General features: G+C 30.6%; 1 protein-coding gene across 2 annotated transcripts in view; it reads right to left on the bottom strand.

Moving 5' to 3' along the window:
* Positions 1 to 2391: 2391 nt before the first annotated feature.
* LOC148279102 (large neutral amino acids transporter small subunit 1) overlaps positions 2392 to 24069 on the bottom strand; it is a 101603-nt gene continuing 79925 nt past the window's right edge. Inside the window, exons 8-12 of one of the 2 annotated variants that reach the window (XM_088230444.1) lie at positions 17224 to 17496; positions 12910 to 13081; positions 9095 to 9347; positions 6860 to 6915; positions 2392 to 3136 (exon numbers count right to left, since the gene is read on the bottom strand). In XM_088230444.1, the coding sequence (XP_088086570.1) occupies positions 3134 to 3136; positions 6860 to 6915; positions 9095 to 9347; positions 12910 to 13081; positions 17224 to 17496 (757 nt within the window). In that variant the 3' untranslated portion in view covers positions 2392 to 3133. The remainder of the gene's footprint in view (positions 3137 to 6859; positions 6916 to 9094; positions 9348 to 12909; positions 13082 to 17223; positions 17497 to 24069) is intronic. The other variant, XM_088230442.1, reaches the window with a different exon arrangement.

The raw sequence follows: 24069 nt of genomic DNA, 5'->3' as shown, positions 1-24069 counted from the left end.
AGTCCCTGACCTGATGGAGGCCACAAAATTCTTAAAGAACCCCATTTTAAAAGCCCCAAACTCCATGTGCCTATGAACCCCTGCACGGTCTAAGAAGATCCTGCTTAAAATATAACTAATTATCTTTTTCATTAATAAATTGCATCGTATTTATAAAAAAAAGATTAACATGTTCTGTTTATCACAGTTTCAGTATAATTAAACTATTTTTCTTCACATATTATGGTATTTTTCTGCGTAGCGTTACATCTGATTGTGACAAAAATCCTGAAATCACCTATGAACTGAAATGCTGTCGAGTTTGTGCATATAACGTGTCTTGTAATTATACATCTTTGCATTCTACCCAACAATCTGTTATGTGAGTATTATCAAATGATTTTCCATCATATTTTTGTACAAAATAAATATGATATTTATTAATTTAGTAATATCAAAGCTAATACTAAGCTTAATAATATTATACATGGTCTAAATCATTATTGTCATTTCATTATGTCCATTATTATAAGAATAGATTTCAGCCATTCAACATACTCATATTTTGTTCCTGTTATAAGGAAGTGTAAAAGTTCATTTTTTTAGTAAATAAAATGTAGGTTGTAAAAAATAGCGTAATAAAATTAAATATAAATGTGAGTTTTATATAACTTCAGAATATATGTATATATTTAAATACATTTTTGTATTAGAAAGATATAGGTTCGAGGTATAACTGTATCAATACATTCTAGTGATAATTTATTTCAGTAACTTAAAAGATAAAACAATATAAAGGTACTTTGGTCTTTAGAAAAACTCCTAAAAAAGGTTTTACTATCAAATATTTTAATATATTAAGCATAATCTCACATAAAAAATAATGATATATTTTCATTCAATAAAATTGAGCGATACTTTAATATTAATTTAGAGCTGACTTAATGAAACTATTATTTTTAATTAAAAATAAAAAATAGGAATGATTAATTCAATGTTTTCACATTCTTAAGAGAATAGATATGCAAATGATTATGAAATAGGGTGGCCATATTTTAAAAACGTAAACTAAGAAAACGAAAATTCAAATCTATGGTTTAAATTGATTTTCATATAAATAAATCCGGACGCAATAAGAAATCCAACTCACATTCTTTCCAATGTCCAAAAGAGGACTTATTTAAGTTGCTTGGGACGAACGACATCTAGACAATAATTATTTTTACTATTCAACACTGAATATGGAATGAAAAACTTAACTTACGTATTTTTAAAAATATTTTCATGCCTCGTAATATGTTATAGACATATTTTACATTTATATTATGTATGCATGATTATCATTTGTAAATATTCAAAAATGGACAAAAATAATTTCGGTCTGACTAGGTCAATTACTCTCAAAAAGAGAGGTTTTAATCTCAGTTTATTGGTTAAATATCTACATAATTTTGATTTTTAATTTACAACTAAATATTGTCATCAAAATTTTACAACAGTCTCGGAAAGATTTGGAGATTGTTAGAATATTATAGTATTGTATATCATAGCACTTGAACACCAATTTTTCATTTTATATTTAGAAACATTAGATCTTTCCTCACTTGTTGGATTAGACATTTATTACATGCATGATAAACAAAATGTCTACTTACGGTTTCAAAAATTTTAACAACATTAATTCTTAGCATTTAAAAATAATCTTATGCTTATATTAAAATTATCAATATATTTACGTGTATAAAAAGCGTTTTAAATACACAATGACGAGCTAAATTCATTCATTCATTAAATCTATTAGATATATTCAGAACATACAAACATTATGATGAGCAAAATCATAAAAAAAAAATTGTCGTTTAGAAAAGAAAAACTTATTTTTTATGATTCTCTATTCTTATGGCTGTCATTTTTTAAATGTAAAATGATTACTTACTGATTTTAATGTGTCAACATGCTTAAAACAAAGCAATATAAAATGTTGTTGAAGATAGCTGACCTTTTATCGAAATCCAAAAGGATTAAATAAATTTTAAAATTGTGTTCAATACTTAGGGTATTTAAATGTATTTTATTATTGTCAGAGAGTCAAGAGAGTTTTATTATATTTATCAATGAATCGTAGAATAGCTTTTTTTATTTTTACTAATGTAGCAACTTAACTATAATCACATTAACTTTGTAACATGCTGAGGGTAACAAACCTTAAACATTGTGTTTCGATGACAGAGAGAATAATGTAAAAAATATACAAATCGTACTTTACGCTTGTTTTTTAGGTTCAAAGTTCATAAAATGTGCTTGAAAGCTATATTTAATCCTTAGTACATTATTACCTATTGTACAACATATTATAAAGTATGATAAATAAAATAATTTTGGGCTTACAGTAAAAATGCTCGCAAACAATGTCTTCATTTGAGGTAAAGAATAAAAATTTGGTAGGTACTATGGTTACAATAATAGGCATATTTCTTCTAATGCTGAAAATAGGGTCTTTTCACATTTTATAAATTGCTGTTTTCAAATAATTAAAAAATACAGTGGTAATGGTATTATTATTTCTTCCGTGCTGCGTTGGATAATTTTTCTTTGAATGTTCAAAATAAGCTATTTTGAATTACGTATTTGCTCATTTTTAAACCCGAAATTTGTAAATGATAACATAATTAAAGTCGTAAAAATCTGCTACAAATATTTAATTAATTTTCAACTTTATTCCTGATTTCTGAAAATCCCATATTTCCTAATAAACAAGTACCAAGCAAATTTGACATTTAACAAACAAAGCAATTTTTTTTTCTCTCACTATGATAACAGCAATAACCGTTAGGTTTTGTGACAAGATCTAGTTTGTTAATCCTCAATACGTATATCTATGAAATAATAGTGGAATGCATAAATGGATATGTGAAATTATGAATACATTCACTCATTAAAACTAATATTTAGACATCCAAATAAATTTTACATCAATTTTGAAATATTGTGAAGTATTTCACCAAGAGACTGCAGAAGAGAAACCTCATTGACTAAATAATACCGTTTTAAGCTGCTTTTACTGTATTTTTAATTTCCAGAGATGTCTTTTAAACTTGAGCTGCCTTTGCCTTTCCCACAACCATCAACATCTTTTGTAGCAGTCTGGTCATGCTTACTGTAAAAAATTAAAATGACGATTAAGTTTATAATCATGATGAAATTAAAATGACATTTTGATTTAAATAGAAACAAGCTTTAAATAGCGTATGGCGGAGAAAGTATTATTGTTACTGGCAAAAAGTACATAACATTTTTTGAATATCATTTACCTAATAATACTCTGTATGAATATGTATATTTTAAAGTAATACTTATGTATTTGTAAACTACAGATTAATTATTTATGTGTTACGAGTTCCCTATATTATTTATATGTACATCTACAAATGTCAGTAAATTACGAGAATATTTTTTCTGAAATACGGTTTGTTTAGAAAGCACATTTTTTTTGGCTTTATTATGTAAGTTCATGAATGTGAACATATTCTATCAAATTTAATATTACATTGAGGAAGTTTAGTAAAATGAGAATTTGGATATAAAAAATGTTTTCTTATAAGTGGTAAAAATTAAGTGTATTTCATTGTACGGCCAAGTTTCTCAAAAATGTGTGAAAAAATTAATTAAAATGATTTTGATAAAAATGACATCACTAATTTTTCTAAATCACTCAATGACAGAGTTATGAGACATTTCCGTTTACAGGGAGGCCAACGGCGAAGTAATTTTAAAATCACAAAACTTTAAATAATCATAATACTGATAATACAATACTTTTTTGACTTAGTTTGATTGTCTATTAATAAATAAAAATAAATCAGTGAACTTCCTCATAGACAAGCAAAAACAATTTTTTTTATACATGTACTTGTTTAAAACAGTGTCAAAATATATTTGTAATAAAATCCATGAGTCTAGTTTGTGATCTGTGACAATTTAAATGTGTAAGTAATTGAAAAGTTGAAAATTTAACTATTAGTTGATAAAAACATTGTAGTACTATTAATAGTTCTGTACTATAAGTAAAAAAGTGTGCATGCAAACACTTGGCTTTTCTACAGTATGCAAATCCTTTTAGAGTATTGCTGATGAGTAAATTTACCCCAACTTAAGTATGTATTAATTTTGTAGTGAAGGCCGGTCTTGGTCATTGAAAAATGTATCTTTCAACATTTTTTCACTAAAGCTATGGTTTCCTAGGAAAGCAGTGCTGTTATCTAGCGGCCATGATATAAAATGGCCGTCTCAACTGAGACCAGAGATGTCAACTCAAAGAAGTTGGTGGTGTTGAAGATGAGGCGTCATCGGAAGTCGAAAACTATCATTCAGAGGAGAGTGAGATGTTTAAAAACCATGCTTCAGAGTGTGTATTTCAAGTTTTAATGCCAATTTCAAATTTTTCATAATTTTTTTTCAAAATAAATAAAAATTTCCTTATTTTAAGATACAAAAATGTTTTCCGCTACACAAGAAAAATAGTTCCAAAACTGTTTGTACCGCTGTGACTACTGTCCCGTAAATGACGGCACTGTATTTTGTCATTCTGCTCATAATTAACGCTCTCTAGGAAACCTGCAGAATCTGGTTTCTAGAGACAACCTTTTAAAGATGTCATCCACCGCTACATGACGGCACCACTCTTTTAGGAAACCATTGCTTAACAGTTCATAACAATCTAAATTTGTTCCAACAGAGAGCGAAAACATTTTTGAGAAGGGAATATGGAAGTCTAGGTATTCAAAAAACGTTATGACCTGTCATTAAATAGATCCCTAGACTTTCTTATTCCCTCCTTAGAAATGTTTTTCCTCTCTGTTGTAACAAATTTAGATACAAATCTAGCCTGTCTACAAACATTTGGACACACTCCCAACATTGTTGAGTTCATAACTATATTGCATTAAAAAATATATATATATCAAACATTCAAACGAGTTTGAGAATCTTGTTAGTATGTCACAGACCACTATTTCTAAGTATCTTAGAGTCAACGGAGTGTTAGGATTTACACATGTTACAAAACAATGTAACCCAAAGACCAGAATGTGTGTGGTTGACACTTATAAACAGTCAAGTCTTATACTCGTACACAGTTGTTTTAAAAGTAAAATCAATTCCGTATTACTTAAGAGTTAGTAAATTGTATCACCAAACTTTAGTTGTAATAAACACCTTCACCCGACTAAAATAAATGAATAATAAAATCAATAAATAATCAGTTTGGTAAATTACCTATCTACAAACTATTAAGTTCATACACTACCCTCATTTAATTCTAAATTTAGGTACTAAAATACAGCGGAGTGTTTACTAAAATTACAAAGTTGTTTGTAGCCCAGTTCTGATTTTTAAAATTAAATCACTTTGTAATTTGGATTGCAAATATTTTTAAATAATATTGTTTCAGCAAGCAAATTATCAATCCCAAATTAGTATCCACTTAAATATAAAAACATATGTTTTTAAAAACAAGTTAAAATTATTTTACTATTCAACAAACAAATTTTATGTGTTTTACAGAAGTACTTGGTTATAATCAATGTAAAAACCCCACTTATACAAACAATACCTAAATATTATGTCCCTATAAATATATAAATTTTATTAAAAAAAAAAACCTGTATTTGGGTTCTCAAGATTTACCCAAATATTTCAATTTTGGGGCCATTTTCAACGAGTTGTAAATAACTCACTTTTAGAGAAATGGGAATCAAGTTGGGGTAGATTCGAACCTTAGATCTCTGATCTGTGAGTCCGCAACAAGAGCCATGGGATCACAAACTGATTTCCCTCATACAACGTAAAATATATTAACATATTATGTTTTATCTGTATTAAAAATATGCTTTCAATCAGTATTTAATATGTAGGTAACATACACGAGTAAAAGTTGATTTAGTATTTCACATAAAGATAAGACTTTTTGATATATTTGTTATTTGGAATGTTTCAGTTCTACATGTATAACTAATAGATGGTTTTCACGGGAAATACTTAGCTGTTAGTAAAATGACTTTTCTTGTAAATTAAATTTCCAAAAATAAACATTTAGCAACTAAAACCTATAAAATAAATAAACAGATCACTATTTGTAAATGTATTATGAATCACTCCTTCTTATATTTGTTTATTTATTTCTTGCATATTCTGAAAAGAAAACCTTCCAAATTTGTATGTTTACACATTTCAAGATTTTACATTTCTAGGGTTATTATTTATCATGATACAACTTTCCTCAAATTTGTAATATTGTTATCAATGGTTATTTTTTCTTTTAATAAGTCATGTTTGTTAAAATTAATAAGTCATGTTTGTTAAATAGTGTTTTCTATTAAAATTAATAAGATGCAACCTGTTTCTGTAAGTCTTAGAAAATGATTTTAAAAAACGAGAAGTGTAAACCATTTACACTTTGAGTTTTTAAAGATAAATTTAAATTTAGTTTTTAAAGATAATTTTTGAAGATAAATAATATAAGTTGACGATCATTATCATTGACCCAATAGATTTTTAGTTAAAACAACTTAATTTAATTATCATAACCAACCTTTAAGGTTTTTACGGCCATTTAGGTGCTAAAAGTTCTTTTGGGTTGTTATTCCATGTATTGTTAGCATTTCTGGCGGAGATTTGAGAGAATACTTATTACAGCAATCATCATCACATCTACAGATATGCTAATGACACTTGGAAAAAAAATAACCGACTAAAAGAACTCTATATCAAAAGTGTTCTTGTTAGTAAGGTAGTTCCTGGCATGCAGTGATAAGGAGTGCTAAATAAAATGGCATGCAAGGTGATTGGTGTAAAATAAACAAAATAATCTTTGGAGGTAAACCTTTGTTTTGGGTCGAACTACCATCAAAAGTTTTTGTAGGACTTGGGTGACGCCGCCTGTTAAAAAATATGCAGGGAATAAACAGAAGGTAACCTAGAGAAATCTATTCAAAAGCCAATAAAGGATCAAATTATTGAACTAAATATATGGTTTTATGAAAATTTAAGAGGTTAACTGCCGCTTTGCCAAAAGATAAGTGGGGGAATATTGTTTTTTTCCCTACACACTATGACAATACTTTTAGTAAAATATTTCTGTACCTTAAAGCTGAAATGCTGGAAGTCACATTTGGTAAATTGTTCAGGAGAGCGCGAGCAGTTTGAAGTTGTAAAACGGTTTCAAATGTATCGTTCGAAGTAAAAACACAATTTATTGCTGTATTTTTGGATTTATAGACTTTTGATGAGAATATTTAAGAAAAAAACATTTAAAATATGGACTATCAAATAACTATTGCACTTTAATGTTTTTTGTTCAAACCGCCTGGCCCGTGCCCTAATTCGTCCCCAGACTTTAGTATAAAAAGTAAATGTAAAATATTTAATGAAAAACAATTTATTTATAAAACTTTCTTAAGACAAAAACATTAAATTATGTGCCATTATTTAAAACATTAATTATTGATGAAAATAACAGGTAAATATTAAGTTAATGACATTATATTAATAGCAATAAAACAGTAATTGATAGTAAACAGTTTGTGAAAAAAAGCAAAAATAATGAAATGAACGGCAAAAGAAATGACATAATTGGTTATTATGGTTGATTATGACAATAAGATCTTTTACAAAATCCCTCGCTGTGTCAGAGGTAGCATGTTATAAAAATTGTGGAATTTATTCGGTATCCACTGCTTTAATACCAGCAAACCGTTGAATTTTGTTAAAAGCACGAGTATTATTACTGCACTTCTGGTGTTTAAGAATAAGCTATTTTAGTAGTGGTATACCGCAGGACTCCAATGTTTTTAGCATTAATATAATCTGAATATATGAACAAAATGACATTCATAGTTCAATTTTGCAAAAAATGTGACTTCCAGCCTTTCAGCTTTAAGGTACAGATTTTATGATTTAAAATATTCAGATGTGTCGGCAAAAAAAGCACATTTGTGCGTGATTGGCAATTGAAATATATTATTATATTATTTATATTGAAATTTTCATAAAAATGTCGATTACACACAAGAGTATGATGATTTATATTGTAGTTTATACAAAACAAAATGTTGAAATACAAATTAATATCTTATGAATTACAAATAAAATAAAGTATCATTAATTACAAAAGTTTGTGAAAATGATCATTTATATATTTGTTGTAATTTGTCCTTTTGTTCTCTTCATTTGGAAAAAAACTGACATGACTTATGTTAACAACCGTACTTAAGGTAACAGTTTTAATAATCAAACATTCATAGCGGTTTTTGAGAAAGGCATTCTTATTTAATACCAACCTCAATAATTCTCCTTCATTATATAACAACAAATTACTCAATAATGTATTCATTGAACGCAAACAGAAAGAGGTGTCGTAAATGTTCACATTCGTCTACTTGACATTCCATTTCAAACACAATATCTCGCAGAGCAGAAAATTATCTTTCGAATGACTTATAACCATTACCATTTTGTTTTACTTTAGGTGCTCATTTTTAAATTTGAAAAAAAACACATGCACAACTTATGTTAACACCTAATATTGTTAACCATTTTTAGGAGTTGGAAACAGATCAATGGAATTTTAGTGATTTCACGTGGGAAACATTGTTTTTACACATTTGTCATAATCTATATTTGTTTGACTCCCAGAACAGATTAATGAGAAATATAAAGGTTCCACTTTATAAGGATTTAAAAAATAATCAAGAATGTGTTGGCCTCGTGGTGTAATTGTCAGCGCGTTTTTCTTCGATTCTCGGCATGGTTGATATGAAATACTTATTTAAAAGGGTGTTTTTACATTAGGATATTTCATTGTCCCAGGACTGGTACCTGAAGCTTAAGACTGATCATCTTACTTTCACATAACAAAACATGATCAAAATACGTTGCAATTGGTGTACCAATGCAGTGCCTTATGCACCATTAAGTGCAGAAAGGGAATGATGATGATGATTACATCACAGTATTTAATTCTGAAATCATAGATCCTTGTAAACTTTTAAAATTGATACACAATTATCGCAAACTGTTATGAATTTGTGTCAAATTATAACTATATAAGCTCTTATACCTGTAGCAATATTGAAGCATTTAGGCTTGCTCTTCCATGAAATAAAGAGGAGATACACTGGTACGGACGACAGGATCATCAACACTCCATATCCGGTTTCCACAGGGCTGGCAATCATGGGAACGATGACCACGAACAAGGTGGCGAGGATGTAGATAAGGGGGAAGAAGAGGTTCACTTTAATGGGACGTGCCAGGTTTGGTTGGGTCCATCGTAACCACGGAAGACACAAAACAGAGACGCCAATGCTGAGCTAAAAGAGAAAAATATAAGTTATTGGTACTAAGTATAATAATGATTTATTTGTAAACCAACTTTGAAATTAATACTCTCATCTATACCCAGAATACGTATGGTAATTAGTTTGTAGGTGATATAATAATTTTTTATTTTTATTTATTGAATCCAATATATAATACAAATACATAGTTTACAAAAAAAATTGTTTATTACATAGGTACAATCGATAGCAGTTCATTTTATCTATGGATGTAGCCACTCCATTGGCAGAGTGTCAGTGTATTATTTATTTTACACATAATAGTACATACTTTCTCATCAATTGTCAAGTCACATAAAAATATTATAGGTGTAAAAATTCAAAAGAAATATGAAAAAAGATTTTAAATCATACCTAGATAAATAAAACGAGAAAAGACTTACAAGACATTTAAATCATATTCTGACATATGAAACATATTTCTCAGCTTCCTGTCTAGTCCTTTTAGTAATCCATTTATGGACTAGAGTTTTGAAAACATTGTTTTTAATTTTGCTTACTAATATATCCATACTTAAAAAGTTCTATCCCGAAAATTATAGTGTCCTTTGTCCATACATACATAATATATACTGTTATGTTCAAATATGATCAGGAATTGTAATTTAAAAGAACCGCGCTCAAGATATTGGTAATTTTTTTTCTTCTTAAGGTTTGTTGGGACTGTCACAGACATGCTTGTTAATTTAGAGATACATGTTTATACAGATATATGGAAAGATAATTCGTAGATTACTCCGCCCGTGACGTCACGAATTGTCATCGGTGGGTTGAGCTGACATTTAAAAAGAGAACCCCGTACGTATAAAAACACGCTGATCATGGCTTCCCGGAAACCGTAAATTTATCACAATACACAATTGATTGGCTATTCTAAACAGCTGTTGACCACATCAGAACCTGTTTTTTTTCAAAACGTACTTTTATACATTTTTCAATACATTTTCTAGAAACTTCACTTCACAATCAAATGCTTTAATTTTTACCGCGTTTTTAAAACCATTTTTCTATCCAATTTCCCGTAGCGCTGAACTTCCTCAGTGAGAGTAGTCCGACAAAAGTCACGATTTTAAATAAATATTCCTAGAAGAAAAAATATAAATAAATATTTTTAAAATAAATACGTGTATTAAAATAAGTATTTAATTTAAAATTAAATCCTTACTTAAATGGCGGTCTAAAAACAAACGTTACCTTAATAAATATTATAAATCCATTTATCTAGAACAGTGGTCGGCAAACTGCGGCTTGCGAGCCGCATGCGGCTCTTTGGCCACTCGAGTGCGGCTCACACAGCGCAAGTTACACTTTTTGTTTAATTTATTTAGTCTACGGATTCTATAGAAGAACTTCTAGGACTATTGCCTTTTGAATTATTGAGGATATTGCAAATACTGTAATCGAATGCATTGATAAGCATCATATTTAAACTTGATGAAATTATTTAAATTTCAACATAATATGGAGCTAAAAGTATGACCAAAGTGAGAGAGGGTTTTTTTATATTTTCGAAGAAAAAATTGATCGCAAGATACTCGTTTAACATTGCAACATTCATCAAGAGGTGAAAGTTTTCAACTGATAACAGTATCCATAAGGATATCAATATTGTCAACACGATAGTCGTTAAATCTCCTTTACATCGCCAATTAAAATAATGTCTACTCAATAACAGAGAGTAAATACAAGGATCTTCGCTGCATAATAAAGTTCGTTGGCTTTAAAGGGGAAACAGTTTGAAGTTGTAAAACTGTTTCAAATGTATCGTTCGAAGTAAAAACACAATTTATTGCTGTATTTTTGGATTTATAGACTTTTGATGAGAATATTTAAGAAAAAAACATTTAAAATATGGACTATCAAATAACTATTGCACTTTAATGTTTTTTGTTCAAACCGCCCGGCCCGTGCCCTAATTCGTCCCCAGACTTTAGTATAAAAAGTAAATGTAAAATATTTAATGAAAAACAATTTATTTATAAAACTTTCTTAAGACAAAAACATTAAATTATGTGCCATTATTTAAAACATTAATTATTGATGAAAATAACAGGTAAATATTAAGTTAATGACATTATATTAATAGCAATAAAACAGTAATTGATAGTAAACAGTATGTGAAAAAAAGCAAAAATAATGAAATGAACGGCAAAAGAAATGACATAATTGGTTATTATGGTTGATTATGACAATAAGATCTTTTACAAAATCCCTCGCTGTGTCAGAGGTAGCATGTTATAAAAATTGATCGCAAGATACTCGTTTAACATTGCAACATTCATCAAGAGGTGAAAGTTTTCAACTGATAACAGTATCCATAAGGATATCAATATTGTCAACACGATAGTCGTTAAATCTCCTTTACATCGCCAATTAAAATAATGTCTACTCAATAACAGAGAGTAAATACAAGGATCTTCGCTGCATAATAAAGTTCGTTGGCTTTAAAGGGGAAACAGTTTGAAACGAAAATAAAATTGGCCCTCAAAAGAAATCTTAATCGTCGTAATGCTGATCTTCGGCTGTTTTGACTGATGCGTTTTCCGACCACTGGTATAGAAGACAAACGTGCTAAGCACAAAAATAATAAGTTTGGATATGTACACTCCATTTATACTCATAAGAATACTAATTTTTATCTGTTCCCAAATCGTAGGTGCACATTCATAATAAGTGACATGAAAACAAAGACAAAAAAGCATATTTTTTTCATGTATTTAAAAAAATTAGGGATCAAATAAAGTAAGTATAGAATTACCAATAAATGGTTTGTATATATATAATTAGTAATAACGTTTCTACTCTTCTAATATCTTATTTAATAAAGTCTTTATACACGACACCTCGCCGTGTGTATAGTTTCGCCGTGTGTTAGTGTATGTAGGACAAACAGGGCGCACAGCAAAGAAAAGGATTGACGAACACAAAAGAGCGTGTAAACTTGGGCATCCTGACAAATCTGCAATAGCGGAACACTTTATAGACACCGGAAATTTTTTCGCATTTGAACCGAAAATTTTGCATAAACCTAGTAATTACAGTGCACGAATAATAAAAGAGGCAATTGAAATACACAGACACCCAAATAACACAAACAAAGACGACGGACTTAAATTAAACTCAACATGGTTCCCAGCACTGCATACTAAAAAATGATTATAAATGTGCCTACTGCCGACTGCGACACGGTACAAATTACTAGTACTTAAACACACACTTTTTTCTACAAAACACTCAGTTTACCCTGAAGATGGCTCCTGCAATGGTAGCCGAAACGTCGGAACAAATCCAACACACACGGTATCACCCAAAAAAGAAACATATTGATCTTGCATTTGTGTTATGATTATATTTTTAGTGATCTGGCAAAATTACGCGGCGACTTCATGTATGCGCGCGGTGAAAGTAGAGGGTTTTTTGGACACACCCCGATGTATTAAAATATGATTCTATGCTCCTTTTTGACTATTCTTAATTCTATGGTTAAGCCATTAGAACGAAAATATTGTTTTGAAATAGCATAAAGGTTTTTTACCCAAGTAGCAAAGCCAACGTAATTGATCAGGGCGAAGATATTAGAGCTGGTGAGGTAGAGCATGGAGAGGAGTGCCATAATGAGAATAGCAGGTGTTGGGGTCAGACGTTGCATCTGGATCATGGTCAACACTTCGGGCATCTGTCCTTCACAAGCACCAGCATAGAATAATCTGCAAAAGGATTTTTAATGATAAATATTTTAAATCCAGTCTGAAATGTTTAAAAATCTTATTTAATTTCTGCCTTACCGGAGATCGAACCCGGGATTTCAGGTTTGTAGGCTAAAGCTCTAACGAACCACGAGCTCAGTCAGTCGTATCACTTCGCTCGATGACAGTTGTTACATCTTTGTTCCTTACAAAGTAAATAATAAATATCACTCCTTTTATTGGGTTTCTGTATCAAATAGCAATTTATGATTCCCGTTCAAAGTTGTAAAAGAAAATTGAATAACAGGGGAAAGTGGGGCATGATGGGGCTTTTTAGAAAAGATGTCAATAAAACACATTTATTTCCAATTATTCTTAAAAATATTTATATTGACACAGATGTCGGCCCCTTAATCTAGCAAAAATACCCCATAAACGTAAAATAAAAATACATAAAATGATCGAATAAAAAAAGGCATAATAGGGAAATATAACGTACTGCAAATACCGATAAAAATAAATGAAATAGATTTTTATATTTTTGTTTTTTTACAAAATACATAAGTGATAAAACAGAGTATTAAAAAAAAGCATAATTACATAGCAATGAAATACATATTATTTTAAGGCATGGCCTGTTCGTAGGTAAACAAGAAAATGTTAATTAATTTTTACTCCTATAATAAATAATGGACAGTTATAATATTTTTGTGCAACATAAGAAAGAAAAAATAAAATATTCCATAAAAGATAATATTTTTTATAGTAATTAAAAAAGGAAATGAAAAATATTTAAAAAAACACAAAAATATTCCTTATTATTAAAGGGCAACAAAATATATCATAGAAAAAAAAAGAGTTCATATCTTTAGTTTGAATCCAGGATAGTGCATGTTTTTTAAAAGAAGGAAAATTTTGAAAGTTTGGAATCAATGAAATATTATCAGTAAAAAAAGAATAAAATTTTTTTGGGCCTATAAAATATACATCTGTGCGAGCCTCGTTTTACAATGTGGTATTTCTAACACACGATTCCTTCTTTGAATAATTTATTGTATTTTCAAAATCAATATGGATATTGCGGAGAAACGTTTTCATATATAAGTTTAAAAAAGAAAATATAAAAAAAAATCTCAATGGAAAAACACGACATTTTTGGCATTGATAGTTGGGACGTCAAGATTCGTGACGATGTTCAAAAAAAAACTTGTGGTTACGCTACATTTACTCTTTGTGTACACACACATATAAATAGAACATTTTCTAGGATGAGACGTTCAAATATATTTGCTACCTACAGGGCCCTGGTTAAGATGTTGCAATTGCCTACCGTGGGTACCAATATTGTCCCGGCCCAATAATAACAACTGAACTGATCGTGTGTACATGTGCTTTTTTGATATTCTCACCACGATCGCAAATAAGTAGTTTTTGCGATCAATAACTCATTAAATTCACCGTGTCGTGTAATCGTCAGGTGCCTCTCCTTTCTGACCACAAGATTTGATCTGATTCTGACTGCCACGACAAAAGATCGTGACAATAAAGGTGCCAGAACCCAGAATAAGGTAGGTAATTGCATTCATTGTATTTAGAGTTCCGTGGCAATGCAAATAAAGGATAACGCATTCCGCAAACCAGCATTTCGAGCGTTCATCTGCTAACAAGCAAGTGGCGCGATCAACTTGAATGGTTTGGAACAAAGTTAAAAATGAACATGAATCATGACTATTAGGGTCATGGCCAATGCAACAATCGTTTTTGCGGGAATTCAAAATTGCAATTTAAAAAATATTTTTTATGGTACTATTGAGTAGCAATTTTTTTTACTGGACAGTATTTCATAGACCCTTATTACTTTAAAAATGAAAAAAAAAGATATTTCCCTATTATTTTATGTTGCGAAATAAATGTGGGGAAATATGGGGTACCATGTTCTGCGGTTCGTGACGCGGACGAACAAGAATGAAGTCTTTGTATTTGTCATCTACTCCAGCGCATGATCAGTGTGCCCAGCTCTGGCACATTATTTGACACAGTCTGGATTTCTTTTTCTCCTTCTGTGTTTAGGTATAGAAAGAAACTTCCTTCGGACTGGATAGGATGAAGCATAAATCATTAAGTGACTCGTCAGGGGCTTGGTAGATGGCTCAGTAGTTGGCATAACACTTATTATCCTTTTAGTTTCCGATAGCGCCAAAGCTTATCTCCAATGTGATCATTTTTTTTAGCAGAAGTAAGCGCCCTAATCCGGCCTTTTTGTGCTAGTATTCTTGACTTAGATTTAAGTACTGCTGATATAGTTTTCTCGTCACAATTAAACACTCTGCTCGCATCTAAGCGATATTAGTCAAAATAAACAAATTCAAGCAATCATATAACTTCTATACTGAAACTTTGTAAAAATCAGCAACTTGGGCAGCGGATGTGCTTTTTGGTTTTCGTATTGATTAGTAAGGATGAAGTTTTAGGAAGCTTTGGTCAAGGGGTCCCATCTTGCACACTACCCTGTCATGCCCCATCTTCGCCCTACCAAATACAATCCCCGGAGATATAACTTTTCCTTTGCGCATCAAACTGCTCTATATCTCACAATTGGTTTGAGGATATCGAACTATAAAATAGGTACCTACGCAGATTTATATTCCTATACCAGTGTTTTTGACCTGTGGGTCGCGACCCCTAGGGCGGTCGTATAGGATTGCTCGGGGGGTCGTGGTTGCAAGCAAGGCAAAAATAAAAAGTAAGGGCTTTAAAGCATTCACTACACGGTAATTACACGATAACTTACGTTACATTTGACTCCATAATTGAGTATTTTTCAATGTGTTTTATCTATACAGGATGTTCTTTAAACCCTGTCACATCCGAAACCACGATGATCAGTATGAGCAAGAAGACATATTGGCACATTAAAATAAATTTTTAGAACGACTAAAATCTTAAAAAATAAAAGATAAATAAATAAGAAATTGTTGTTTTTTTTAAATATTTTATTTAAAAAAATTTTTCCTCGTTCTATTTAAAAAAAATAAATTCTATGTCTTCTTGCCCATACTGATCATCGTGGTTTCGGATATGACAGGGTTTAAAGAACACCCTGTATAATGCAGCGGCTTTCAACCTTTCTGCTACTACGCCTCCTCGAAAAAAAAAGAAAAAAAACATGCTTTCTTTATTATTTTGTTTTTTCGATTTCTTTTCACCCTTTTAAACAATTTTGATGTGTCATATATATTTGGATTTGTCTTTTTAAAATCCTGACAGGGTAGACGTTATTTATTGGTTAAACTGCCTAGCTAGGGATAGCTTTCCCGTTCCAAGGCAGTAAATAATGTATTTTTTCTAGTTATTTTTGTCATAAATATCATTTACTATGCACTGTGATTTTTCATCGTTCCTAGACATCGCGGCGCCAGAAGTGTAAGACTGATCACCTTAATTTGTGTATGTACCTTACTAGTGATGATTTCGAACCCCAGAAATAACAGTGGCATAACTCAAAAAAATCATTTTTACTGGAGAGCTTATACATATCTACGCACACCGCGCTATCAGTAACTAAGATTCTTTTGCAGAAACAAAGTCTAACTTATAGTTCACTTACTTGTGCTTTTGTTACCTCAGAGTATAATAAAATACCATTATATAGATAACAATGGCATGTCGGTCTTCTAGTAAAAAGCATAGTATAACATTTTTGTTTTAAGGCTGCAATTAATTGTAATATTCAGAAACCCCACAAGTCTACAGACGTACATATTTTGTAGGGGTTTACAAAGAAAACTGCTTACTGGCTTTTTTCTTGTATGAAAGGGTATGGATTTTTTTTGCAATTTCATTGAAAAAAAATAAGTTTTATTATTTTATCGAAAATTTAGACCATCAAGGTATTTTTTAATTTTTATAATAATTTTATAGTGCCCTGACTTGTGGCACTGAAAATTACAATAAAAATTCAATTATTCTTTTTTTAGAATTATGTCATTAATTGTGCGGAAAGAAAATATTTTAATGAAACATTTCTGAACACGTAACTCAAAAATGTCATTTTTAAACTTGTGCCATTATTAAAGATACAGGAAATGAGGAATCATATAATTATCCTTATTTTTATTGTAACGTTGTTTGATTCCTAAAAATTATAATACAAAAAAAGTTACCGTGATGACGTGAGCAGGATTCCATTCACCGCTCCAAAAGTAGACATGGCCACGAATACAGGAATAGTCCACGCCATGTATCCAAACAGCCGGTCAGCGAAGGTGACTGCCACGGCCTCGGATCCCAGGACCTCTTGAGGAGACAGCGTCGTGTAGAAGGCCATGTTGGCGAACACATACACTACGGTGACCAGAGTGCACGAGATGGCGATGGCTCGAGGGAGGTTCTTGATGGGGTCTTTCAACTCCTCGATTATAAAGTTCAGGTAGTTCCTGCAACACGAGACAATAATTGAAGACTTCTTGTTTCGAATACTAGTAAATCATTATCAATACTGAAAGCATTAACTTTGTGTTTGAGTATGTCCAAATGCTTGCAGACTGGCTGGATTTCCTCCCTAGGAAGTCATTCAGATACAAATTTATTTCAACAGAGAGGGAAAATCTGAATGACTCCCTAGGGAGGAAATCCAGCCAGTCTGCAAGCATTTGGACATTCTCAAACATTGTTGAATTAACTACCTGGTAAAACAAGAAGTATAAAATTTGGAAAATTGTTTTCAGGCGTTGCCTAGTAGGGGATTTGGTTCACCGGATGAATCTCACCCACGTGATAAAGGTTTCAGCTCTTTTACTTCACAAAAGTCAACAGATGCAGGAGTTGAGGAAATGTGGATGTTCAAACATGGGCAGAATGGTGAATGTTACACAGTGTGTAAAGTGGCCACTTAAACTAGCCAATGACAGTCATAAGCCCTGTAAATGCCTAGACTTCCGTATTCCCTTTTTAAAAATGTTTTCCCTCTCTATTGAAATGAATTTAAATAAGACTTCTTGTTACAAATACTAGTAAATAATTTTTAATACTGAAAGCATTAACCTTATGTTTAAGTATGTTCAAATGCTTGCAGACTGGCATGATTTCCTTCCTAGGGAGTTATTCAATGACAGGTCATAAGCCCTGTAAATGCCTAGACTTCCATATTCCCTTCTCAATAATGTTTTCCCTGTCTGTTGCAATTTATTAACTTTGTGGTCAAACATTTTACTAAATGTTATTAAATATTTGTATATCCACTTGCGGACTCTTCTATGTCTACCGGTTTCGAGACGTACTCATCTCTTCGTCAGGACATCGATTAAACCAACATGCAAAACCCACTATACACCTTCACCATAGTTGTTGCACAAAAATATAAAACCAACTCGATATGCATTTTAATAAGGACATGCACCGATTAGGACAAATATGCACTATTAGATAATGTTTTTTTTTTGTTGTTTGAGAAATAGATGAAAAAGGAGAGGGGATGGAAGGAGGAGCTTGAGTTAAGCCGAAACCGGTAGACATAGAAAAGCCAGTATGTGGTTATGTACAAATATTTAATAACATTTAGTTCTAGTAATTGGCTACTTTACACACTGTGTAACATTCACTATTCTGCCCATATTTGAACATCTATATTCCTTCAATTCTTTCATATGTTGATGTTTGTGAAGTTGAAAAGCTGAAACCTTTATTATGCGGGTGAGATTCATTTAATTGAATTATTTCACCAACATACTAGACAACGCCTGAATTATTTTTTTTTAATCTCTATTCTTCTTCATTGACCGGGTGGATTTATTCACAATATTTTGAGTTTATCCAAAAATTTGTAGACGAGTACTGGATTCAACTCCCTGGGGAGCTGTTAATATTAATATATTACTTATAATAACATATTAGACTTCTATATTTATTTATTTATTCATATTTTTTGCTTGCAAACAATAATAATAATAAAAATAATTTGACCTTACTGGGGTTTCCAATATACTTTTTTAAAAATCTCATTTGAGAATAAACAAAGAAGACTAACTTAAAAAAACTAAGATCATTAACAAATAATTCGACAGTTTTAAAAACAAGGTATTTATGTACATCTATATTATTTATATTACAAAACACACAATGAAAATAACAAAAAACAAACATAATCTATACACTTGTGGAGCAGTTGATTCAATATTGGTATAGGCGAATGAGACAATCTATTTTACTTCTACTTAGCTCCACTATCCATTTTTATAGTCTTTTTAAACATTTTCTCGTTACTAATTGTTTTAATAGATAGTGGAAGTAGGTTATAGATTTTAATTTAATTATACTCAAAATCCCTTCCCAATATTACCTTCTCTAAAATGTTTTTCATCTCTGTTGTAATATGTTAATAATAAATATTATAACTGACCACTCGGCATGTGTCTTGTCAGCACGTTAGTTTTATATTTTTGTGTGGTGTATAGTGGTAATTGCATGTTGATGTAATTGGTGTCCTGACAAAGAGATGAGTACGTCTCGAAACCGGTAGAGATAGAAAAGTCAGTAAGTGGTTATATGCTATTATTTAATCTTCTTCTTCTCTTAGTGCCCCGTCAGGTATCCCCAACGTTGGCAATCGCTCTGGCAAAAGTCTCCCTGTCCTGTGCTGCCCGGAAAATCTGCTCCACAGTCCTAAAGCCAGTCCAGTATCGTATATTTCGCAGCCAGGACATCTGTCTTCTTCCAGCCCCTTTGTGACCCTCAATCTTGCCTTTCAAAATTAAATGAAGCAAGTGGTACTTTTCTCCACGCATTATATGCCCCAGATACGAAATTTTACGAACTTTTATGGTGGTTGAGAGTTCTCTGTTTGTTCTAGCTCGACTTAAGACTTCTGAGTTTGTTATCAGGTCTGTCCAAGATATCTTAAGCATTATGCGATGCAACCACATCTCAAAAGCCTTCAACCTATTCATAGTGTTCACCTTCAGAGTCCAAGTTTCACAGCGATACAACAATACAGACCACACATAACATTTTACCAATTGCCTTATTTTCAAGTTCAGATAAGCAATATTTAATTACATTTTTAAAAACATATTGTTAAACCATAAAACAAATTTAATATTTATTGTGCTGCAAATAAATCTTGGATGAGTGCAAGTTTTTGTGTATTTACAAGTCATGTGTATTAGGGTGGGTCGATATTTTTTTTCCCCGAATTTTAAAATTAAAGGGGTAAAAAAGGTTGCTTTTTGGATTACTCGGAATGCAAAAAATATTAGACACTACTTTTGGCCCTCAACCAGAGCTTGAAGTTTCCGAAAAAGTAGGTTTTTGCGCTAAACCGGCTTTCATTTCGTACGTAAGTAAGAAAATCAGTCCAATTATTTTTTTTAATTTGCATTAAACCTTATTGAATAAGCATCTAAGGGCGTGAGTCGCACTTTGTTTTGTAATAAATGGGTAGCATTGTTTTAATGAGCCATTGTTTTCGTCAATATTAACCAGGCGCTCCGCCGAATCAGTTCCGCGGAGTGTAAACTTTTTGCATTTCGGTAGTTTTAAAATGTGTTAGAATTTGTTATGCGATTAAGTTAAATATTAACTTACGAAAAAAATATTTTATAAATATAGATAATTAACAAAATGTTCAGAAAGTGATAAACTTGAAACCTCAGTTGAGAGCCAAAAGTAGTATGGAATATTTTTTCAAATAATTTTTACGTTCAATGTGATCCAAAATGAAACTTCATACATCATTGGCCCACTCTAATGTGTATGTACCTATATATATATATGTATTTATCGCAGAAATGTCAATTGGGTTCCACACTAAATAGTTATGAAAAGAGACTCCCAACACTTTAACTTCAAAACTTTAGAAACTAGAAGAAAGATAAATGACTTATATATTTATATAAGATTGTAAATGGTAGATTAGAATGTTCAAGCTGTTTAAGTGCGATAAAAATTTGTGTTCCTAATGGTCGTACCTTAAGGAACCCAAAAACATTCCACATAGATTCATTTAAGAATAATTTGTCCTTTAATTCTAAATTAATTTGTATTTTAGAGTCAATTGGCATAAGGGGTAATTTATTAACTTTTTTTCAAATTATTTAGTGGGGAGGAAAATGAGTATGAAAATAAAGAATTCATTAAGTCTAGCGAGGGAATGTTTATCAGGGGTGCCACAAGGGTCTATCTTGGGTCCTAAATCGTATATAATTTATGTGTCAGTGATTTGCAACGTTTTAAAAGAAGCAAGGAGATTTATTTTTGCAGATGACACCGCACTAGTTATTCCCAATAAAAACCCATTATAATTACAAAAGATATTGCAAAGTGATTTCAATAAATTGTTAAAATGGGGTCATGGCTATGGTCTCATTATAAATGCAAAAAAAGACTAAATGCTTATACATAAAATCTCCTGATGCCAAAAAATATGTTTTGCCTAATATTATTGCTCATTGCACAAATTGCTTGCATGATGGTATTTCTAACACATGTAATTGTGAACTCATAGAATTTGTGGAGGAGTATAAGTATTTGGGTATTTTTATTGATCATAATTTTAAATGGGGTCGTCATATATTTAAACTTTCTGATCGATTGCGGACTCTTGTGAGTACTTTTAATAAGTTATCTTTTATTTTGCCTAAAATCACTCTTAAAATTATTTATTTTTCTTTAGTAGAATCAATCATAAGATATGGTATAAAGTCGTGGGGACATTCGACTAAAACTAATATTAAAATGATCCAGGGTCTACAGTATTCTATAGTTAAGCGAATTGTACCTGCAGAGATTTACGAACAAAGAAGTAATAATGATCTCCCGTACAAAACAATCAAAACTCTGCCTGTTCGAGGACTACTGTGGCTTTGCATCATTTTGGAATAATTTAATAGTATTACATTAAAGTTTCCTCTCAAACATAACCATAATACACGCTTCACGGCTTATGATGGCTTGGTAGTACCAAAAGTATGTAATAAACATGGAAATAGAACTCTCAAATATTTAGTACCAAGAATTTTTAATTTATTACCAAAAGAACTTAAATTTAACTCACATTGTAACAAGAGCAAAATAAGAAAGTGGCTACTCGATCAAGAGTTTATATATGAATAGTAGCTTAGGTGTAAATATTTTTATTTTTCATATATTTTCTTGTATTTAAAAAGTAAATTTATACATTATTATTTGTATAAACATGTTTATTCTGATCTTTCCGGCTGTTAATTTTTATCTGTTATTCATATTTTTTATAAATGTAAATAATACGATTAAGTTGGTATAAATATAATCTTCACCAACAAGCTACAAAAAGTAGCTTTGTAGGATTTTAGTTTTAGTAAAAATATAACAAGTATTTTTTTTTAAATTGTAAAAATGTATTATACTATTAAATAAATAAAAAAATCCAGTGTCAAGAATGTGCAGATTATACAACACCATTGAAAACGCAGAGATCGACATTTTTGACGCTGGATTGTTCAGGTTTAAGAAGTGTATACAAAATCCTTTTTTTTAATATATTAATTTTGTACATTTAATTTTGATGGATTACATTGCTGATTTTGTTTCTTTGCATACTTTGTTTATTGATTTTATTAGTATTTTATTAGTTTTATATTAATGAATGATTAAAAAAAAAATATTTTTTTTTGATCATTTTAATTGTTAATTTTATTTAAAAACGTATTTTATTCGTGTTTATTTTATTATTGATTCGTAGAATTTTAGCAATATTATTTAAATTTTTACAATAATTTAAATTCAATTTAATAATTTATTTTGATCATTTTATATAAATATGTATTTAGTTAGTGATTACACGTGATTGATGAAAAATAAGTAGTGTCTATTTTTTTTTATTGTTTCAATATTTATGTGAATTATATATTATTTTTTCATTGTAACCAAATAAATAAATAGCAGCATTCTCAGAATCCTACATTTCTTGCTGTATATTTTTGAGTCGCGTGTATGAGTTTTTCTTTTCTTGTTTTTCTGCGTTAGTGGGGTGAAGGAAAATTATGTAGGTGGTAATATTTTTCTCAGTGAAAATTTAAAGCCTTTATGTTTCAAAGAAAGTCTTGTACGTAACTTGTCGAGATTGCCACTCTAACGAAACTCAATGACCCTTTTCCTGCAGTCGCTTGTTCCTTTAGTTATACTCAGTTGAATTAAGAGAGAAATAAAGAGTCTACCATTAGGTGGGCGATTACAAACGCTATCTTCATCGGCACATATCGAGGTGGTATACTTAACTTTTCCACAATCTTTTTACTAGATATTACAAAGACGGCTCTATCGACATACGTGTTTTCAGTAGCTCCATCACAAATTACTATCGACGTGCTTAAAAACATGCTAAGCATTTGAGCGATCACAATGAACAATAATGAACATGCTAGTTATCGCAGTCACAAGTCGACGCTCGTGTTTGTTTTTTGTTTTCCTCGTAAATAAATACAGTTCATTGGCGAAAAATCAGCGTTCACTATTAAAAAATAATAGTAGCCAACAAAAAACCTCACCAATTTTCTACACAGACTTTTTACAGAATTTCCAGTACTAGACATAAGACAAATATACATTCAGACAATTATAAGACATTTACATCAAAATCCTGACAGACATAATGACGGACAACAAAATTACGACACTAGGCAAAGACAAAAAATAATACTTCTGCTCCCAAAGAAAAAAAACAAATTACGGACAAAGGCATTATACTTTTCTGGTCCCTAAGCTATACAACTTTTTAAGCAAGGACATATTAGTGAACAAAATGAAAAACAAAATTTTCAAAGCTCGAGTCCATAAATGGATTGCTAAAAAGACTAGACAGGAAGCTGAGGAATATGTTTCATATATCAGAATATAATTTTAGTTTCTTGAAAATCCTTTCTCCTTTTATTGATGTAGGTATGTTTTTTTAAAAATTTCTTTTGAATTTTTACACAACAATTCATGTGAAAGTATGTACAATTATGTATTAAATAAATAATACACTGACACTCTGA

The sequence above is a fragment of the Micrasema longulum genome, unplaced genomic scaffold (assembly GCF_059751315.1).
Source record: "Micrasema longulum isolate JH-2025_06_02 unplaced genomic scaffold, ASM5975131v1 h1tg000767l, whole genome shotgun sequence".
Classification (NCBI taxonomy): domain Eukaryota; kingdom Metazoa; phylum Arthropoda; class Insecta; order Trichoptera; family Brachycentridae; genus Micrasema; species Micrasema longulum.
The sequence above is the reverse complement of the archived record's forward strand: the minus strand, read 5'-3'. Positions and strand labels throughout refer to the sequence as shown.